At 59.8% G+C, this 6,762-nt stretch overlaps 1 protein-coding gene across 1 annotated transcript in view; it reads left to right on the plus strand.

Annotated features, from left to right (window-relative positions):
- Positions 1–49: 49 nt before the first annotated feature.
- The window catches only part of LOC110571357 (calpain-8), a 23,376-nt gene continuing 16,663 nt past the window's right edge, over positions 50–6,762 (plus strand). The window contains 5 exon segments of the mRNA XM_044916204.1: positions 50–261; positions 2,152–2,226; positions 2,797–2,957; positions 5,376–5,437; positions 5,440–5,553. Of these exon segments, the coding sequence (XP_044772139.1) occupies positions 50–261; positions 2,152–2,226; positions 2,797–2,957; positions 5,376–5,437; positions 5,440–5,553 (624 nt within the window).

A 6,762-nucleotide genomic window follows, 5' to 3' on the forward strand; every position in this document is an offset into this window, starting at 1 on the left:
GGGGGGCAGGCGGGGGGGCAGACGCGGGCGTGGGGAGGACGCGGGGCAGATGCGGGTGGGGGCAGACGCGGGCAGGAGGCAGGCGCGAGGTGGACGCGGGGCGGACGCGGGGCAGTCACAATCTCGGGGCAGCGGAGCCCAGCGGCTCAGGGGCTTCCGCGTGTGGACCTTGCAGGTGGATTTCCGGGGCCGTTCTGAGAAGCTGATCAGACTCCGGAACCCGTGGGGCGAAGTGGAGTGGACGGGGGCCTGGAGTGACGAGTAGGTTCTTTCTCCCTGTCCCCGCCTCCCCCTGCGGAAAGGCGTCACGCAAAACACGGTCCTGCGGAGACCCGTGGCGCGTGAGCGTGGCCGCGCTTTCCGAGGAAGTCGGCTGTCCAGGAAGGGGAACCGCGTGGGTCCCGCTGAGAAAGGCAGAGCTCGCGCTCTGGATTCTTGGCCTCCGGGCGTATGCTTGGCGTTGGCAGGTTTGGCCGCTCCGTCTCTGGAAGGTTTCCCTGTTTCCCACCTGCCACACCGGGGTGATCGGACGCCTCCCACCGCACAGACCCTGGTCTCTGACAAACACCAAGCCCCCCAGCGCCCAGCTTAGGATCTGACTCCAGGGGCCGGCTGGCGGTAGACAGCGGTGGGTGGACGGGCGTGGCGCCCTGGCTCAGGACCGGACGCTTGCTCTCCCGACAAGGTCATGAAGGGCCAGACAGGGTCTCGTCCCGCAGGCCTCCCGCCTGGGAAATGGGAATATAACCGTCTCAATAGGTCCCTAACCTCGCGGGAGCCGCCCCGCACTGCCCATGCTCCTCAATGGCGCAAGGGCCCTGGGAGGGGGCTTCATCACGTGCGGCCATGTTGCCCACCACTGCCCACCACCGCGCACTTCCCTTCAGGTGTGCGCCACGGAGAGACGTGGTTCCCTAGGGCCACAGAGGCTGATTCCATTGTCCAAGTTGGAGCAAAACCTAAAACCTGCGTTCTGGCAACTGCCCAGAAAGGGGGTCCCGGCCGAACAAAATTGACACTCTAAGTTTTGGCCGTTTCAGCTGACAGCTGGTTAGCAAGCTGCCCAGAGGGCTTCTGTGACCCCATCTCCTTCCCTGACGAGCTCCTCCCACCCCCCACGTCTCTGGGAGGCTGGGGCAGGTGTGAGGGGGGCAGTGGTGGGGGCGGGAGAGGACCGGGGCCATTTCTGTAGCAGCTGGTCAGGCAGGAGGACCCTGCGTCTCTGAGCCACACCCCAAAGTCAGCCCAACGTCCAGTTAAATTAAACGATTTAGATTTTTTTTAGGTTCAAAAACCAATTGGGAGATTTAGGTCAGATCCAGAATTCTCCAGCTTGTCCCTACACTTTGTTTATAACAAGCATGTTCTGAGATTTGGGTTTGATGGATGAATGTTTCCATGAGTTGAAGGGGTCCTGGGTGCCCTCCTGTGTGACCCCTTGGTCCCGCGCGGCCGGGGTTTCACACGGGGAGGGGAGGGCTTGCGGGTTGCTGAAGGCATCCAGAGAAGGGACTTCTTGATCCTGCTCGGTTCCTAGATGCTGCACACGTATTTCAGGAGACCTAGCTTGGTAAAGGTCAGGTGGCCAGAGATGACATTTGAATGAAGTATTTGGGCATGGCCACGGAAAGGCCACAGCACGAGGCCTCTCGGGTGACACGACTTCAGGGAAATTGCTGCCCCACTGGGCCTGATGGCCTTTGCTGGTGGCTTGGGAAGTGGACGGTGTGCGTGTGCCCAGAGAGGGTCCGACTCCCCCAAGATCCTCACCTGACCAATGAGCCAGAACGACGACCTGCCCGTGGACGTGGGGGTGCACGCCCAGCAGGCACTGTCATGCCTCTTCTCTTGGACCCACCATCCTGTCCTTGGGGCCTGGGAGTCTCAGCTAGAAATGGAAGCCTCCCTGGGAGTGAAATTAGGGCCACGTCCCAGCGGCACAACTGGGGTTCATGTCATCGGTCCACGTCCCTCCCGGGCGTGTGTCCCCCCCATCTGTCCCCCCCCCGCCCCCTGGGGTCTGGCTCGTGTCCATCTCGTTCCTCAGGGGGACGTCTAGCTGCGGGAACCAGCGTGTGTTGCAGCAAGCCTTTCACGAATGACTACCTTTGCTTCGCTTTTTAAAGATTCTAATTTTGCGGTTTCCCCCAGTGCCCCAGAGTGGAATGACATAGATTCCAGGCAGAAGGCGGAGCTGGACAAGAAAGCGGAGGACGGCGAGTTCTGGTGAGCCCTGTCGGCGGGAGCCATCCTTCGAGGTGGCCAGGGGCAGCGTGTCTCCAGGGGTTCAGGAACTTGATGTGGCTCCCTCTGGGGGTGTCCTTCTTCTCCCCCATTACCTTCGTGTGGTCTGACCTCGGGGCCTGCATGTGTTCACGTCCCCGCCTCCATCCACTGAGGCAGAGCACCACTCCTATCTCGCCAAGCTGGGCTTAGCCCCGAGACAGGGTGACTTCCTTTGCAGGGGGGCTAGGACTGATGACAGGGACGCCCCTTGAGCGTGACATGGACTAGGGCCATCTCTGCTGGGCAGAGTTCAATTGGAGGACACCTCTGCAGGCTCCAAGGTGCCCGACCCCGAAGGCAGTGCCTGTTTACTGTTCCGTCCCTCCGCCGTGCAGGGGGGCTCTCTTATAAAATGGAGATGCCAACAGTAGCCAGGGACTGGGACAGTGACCCCGCGGACGTGGACAGGGTCAGAGCTGGCCCCTTGCTCCGTGCTGGGTCCGGTAGGCACACCCTCCTTTCTCCTGAAGCCTGCCCTGTGGACCCAGAACCCTGGTCTTCTGCCCCCAGGATGTCATTTTTGGATTTCTTGGGGCAGTTCTCTCGGCTGGAGATCTGCAACTTGTTCCTGGACTCCCTGAGCAGCGAGGAGCTGCACAAATGGGACCTGGTCCTGTTCAACGGCCGCTGGACTCAGGGCTCCACCGCTGGGGGCTGCTCCAACTTCCCAGGTGAGGCAGAGGGAGGGCTGCAGGGCCCCAAGTCCCTCTGGCCTGTCCTCCCTGAGCTGGGCAATGCCTCGGCCTGTTCGCTGGCTCCTGGCGTCCCTCGGGGGCCGCACTTCTCCCTGGGCTTGGAGGCCAGGGCGGCAGGGTGGACAGTGGCTCAGGGAACATCGTTCTGTAGCTTCTGTGTGTCCAGTGCGTTCACGCTTCCGCCATCTGCCTTGCCCCTCAAGGACGCGCTTCCTTGTACTCACCGTGCTCCTTTCTTGGGCTTCTCCCAGCCCTTGGCGGACACGTGTCCCCCCCAGCCCCGGACGCTCTGCTGCTTCGGTAGCTGGCACTGTGCTAAGCCTGTGCGCCCGAGCCGTGGGGGTGGGGGTGGGGGGCCTGAGCCGGGCTCCGGGATGGCCACTCCCCGCTGCCACGGGAGCCACACCCTGGTGAGGATGGTCTGTGCAACCCCAGCCTCTGCACTGACCCGGGGCCCTCATCTCCCTGGGTGGGGAACCCTCCCCAGTTCACCGGATGGATGTCACTGATGCATTGGCACAGCCTCCTCTTAGGTCGAATCAGCAGCAGGAGGAAGACCCTGAAAAACCGACCCCACTTCCCTAAGGAGAAATGAAGGAGAGCAGAGCCCGCTCCCTCCACCCCCAGCTCCCCAGCCGCCTGCCCAGACGCAGCTCATTGCAGGGCTGCGCTCAGCATCATCATAAAATCCCACGTGCACGCAGGCTGGGTCTCGACCACCGTGTCTTCCTTCGTCCCGTCCAGCCCAAGCCCCACGCCTCCACCGAGCTCTGCTGCTTGACCCTTAGGACGTAGCGTTGATGCCCCCGTGCGAGGTGCCGCGTGAACCAGGGCTGTCCTGTAAATGGGGGGCTTTATTTTTATGGCTCATTCTCTTCTCCAGCTCTGTTAAGGAGTAAACAAAAAATGAAGAGATTGCCGTAATGTTGCATTTGGGAGAAATTAAAATATGCTCGCCATTAGCAAGTGCTTGGAAGGCGGGTAGGAAATTGGCATGGATCCCTTTGAGAGCGCGGAGCGGTCGGGGCGCCGGAGGTATCTGCACAGAATCTCCGTGGTGACCCCATCGGCGTGGCCAACTAGCTGTCGGGAGCGGCCTGACTGTGCGGTTGTGCCTGCCCTTTGGGAACGGTGTCCGTATGCAGGGGAGCAGTTGCAGAGCTGCCTGTCTCCCGGGAAGCTATAGAGATTTGGCCTTAAAAGCCTCGCACTCGGGGCGCCTGGGTGGCTCAGTCGTTAAGCGTCTGCCTTCGGCTCAGGTCATGATCCCAGGGTCCTGGGATCGAGCCCTGCATCGGGCTCCCTGCTCCGCGGCAAGCCTGCTTCTCCCTCTCCCACTCCCCCTGCTTGTGTTCCCTCTCTCGCTGTGTCTCTCTCTGTCAAATAAATAAAATCTTTAAAAAAAATAAAAAGCCTCGCACTCGTGCCCCAAATAAACAATGTGGATGTGGAGATTCTGGGGAGGTGGGATTGAATAAGTAACATTCTCGTTAACAGCCTGTGGTTCTTGGTCCCTGTGCACGCCTTGTTATCTCACCGCACTTTACCTCATTTAGGGGATGTGAGGACACCCCGGCCTGTCCTCCCCCAGGGCCCTGCTGAGGCCCTAGCGTGTGGATGCCCGCTGGGCCCGGCGTCTTCAGTGACGCTCGGCCGCCCCAGTGTCCTAGAGCCCCGTTGTGCCCTCCGACGACCCTTTGAGCTCTCTGTGCTTCGGCTTGTGGAGTCGCTGTTTCAAGAGAGTTTTCAAAGTCCTCTTTGGAGGGAAGCAGTCTTTCAGAATGCCCGCAGATGTATGCTTTTTGGTTGCCCATTGTTCTCCCTCACGCACAGCCCACGACGTCCTCCTGGGGGCCGGTGTCTCAGCACTGCAGCCATCTGGCTGAGGGGCACAGGGTCAGCCCCCAGGGCAGGGGACAGACGCTCGCCCGATGGGCTGTGTCTATGGCCGTGACTCCCTCACAGCCTGAGATCGCCCTCCCCGAGGTGGGCTCGTCTTTACGGGCCAGGAGCTGAGAACTGGGGACGTGAACCGTTTCCCCTGGAAGACTTGGGGGTCACTTGTGAGCATCCCAGGGCAGCCCTGGGGCCATCAGACCTCGAGTATTCCCAGTCGAGCGTGTCTGGGCCCCTGGTTGATCAGATGGACCCGTGCAAAGTTTCCAGATGGTGCGGGATGCTGCGGGATGCATCTGTGGGTGCGTGGAAGGGGTGGGGGGGAGGAGGGGATGCCCACCACCCTGCAAGGGAGACTTGCCGAGGCCCGCTTACCACCAGCTGCGTGTTCTCTGGGGTGACCAAGGCTCTTCCCCTGTATTCTTCCCGCCTCGTCACCCCCCTCGGGGAAACCACGGTCTCCCAGCGACCTCCCGGCGACCTCCCGGCGACCTCCAGCCACTTACTGGACCAATCCCCAGTTCAAAATCCATCTGGAGGAGAGGGATGACAGTCAGGAGGGGGGGGCGTCGGTGAACCCTGCTGCACGGTGCTGCTGGGTCTGATGCAGAAGAATCGTTGGCGCAGAAAGAGAATAGGACAGGGCATGCTCAGCATCGGCTACGCGGCCTACAAGGTACCTAGAGCTGGGTCACCCATTCCCACACTGGATGTCTTTGGTTGGACTGTGTTGGCCGGGAATCGGGGTGCATCTTTGCTATCACTTGAATGGTCCTCATCAAGCACTCTTCTTGCGCCCGTGAATGCCTCTCCCAGTGGCTTTCCCGGGACTTGAATTCCACCATTAGAGATTCATTTCTACCATTTATATCTCTGCTGTTAACAACATTCAGATGCGAAATCCCTTAAACTTTGCTTGTCCTCGAGGGCTCAGGGTTACTGCACTCTTTAGACTTTCCAAGTATAGGCTCCTCAGGGGACAGGAGTCAAGAACAGGGGCCCGAGGAATTTGAAAAGGGGAAGGGAGGCCGGATATGGGAGTCAGAGATTCTCCTTTCCTCCCATGCTGGGCGATCTTGAGACTCTTCTTGGGACACACAGGCAGGTATGGCTGGGGTGAGGAGCCACACGGCCACCTTCGGTCCGGGTGCCCCTGGCTTGGGGACCGCAGCTCCGTCCCAGGCTGCGGTGCGTGCAGGTAACGCTCTGTGGCCTCACGAATGTGGTAAAGCAAGGACTTTGGGGCCTGACAAGCCCAGCCAGGAACAAATCACAATTCACTTTTTATACGGACAAAGGCTCCTTATAACAAATTCCAGAGGGATTCGTGGCAGTTGTTTTTATGTAATTTTGTGAAGAATTAATTTCTTGAGAAAAATACAATTTTAATTGGGAAGAACAAGAGCGGATGGAGGCCCAACATCTCGGTATAAATTAATGCATGAAAAAGAAGTGTTGTGATAAGAAACCAGTTGCCAAGCCCATACCATGTCCGGGCCCTTCCTTTCCCCTCTCTTGGAACTTATGGCTTTAGAGTTCAGGCTGTGGGACGTGCGTCTCTCATCATGGAAGAATGCATGCTGAAACATAATCCCGGCTTGATGGCGGGAGAAAGGGATTTCAAATAACCTCAGTTCTCCCCGACCTTGGCCCTTCCACCCCACCTAGAGCGGGATAGCATCAGATCAGACCCTGCTCGCGGGGACCAAGCCCAGGAAGGCGCTCTGTGTGCTTTTGTGAGCATCCACCTAGGGTAATAGGGGGCACCTGGAGTCATAGGGGGCACCTGGGGTCGTAGCGGGGCACCTGGGGTCATGGGGGGCACCTGGGTCATAGGTGGGCACCTGGGGTCATAGGGGCCACCTGGGGTGATAGGGGGCATCTG

This window comes from Neomonachus schauinslandi, chromosome 6, assembly GCF_002201575.2.
Source record: "Neomonachus schauinslandi chromosome 6, ASM220157v2, whole genome shotgun sequence".
Taxonomy (NCBI): domain Eukaryota; kingdom Metazoa; phylum Chordata; class Mammalia; order Carnivora; family Phocidae; genus Neomonachus; species Neomonachus schauinslandi.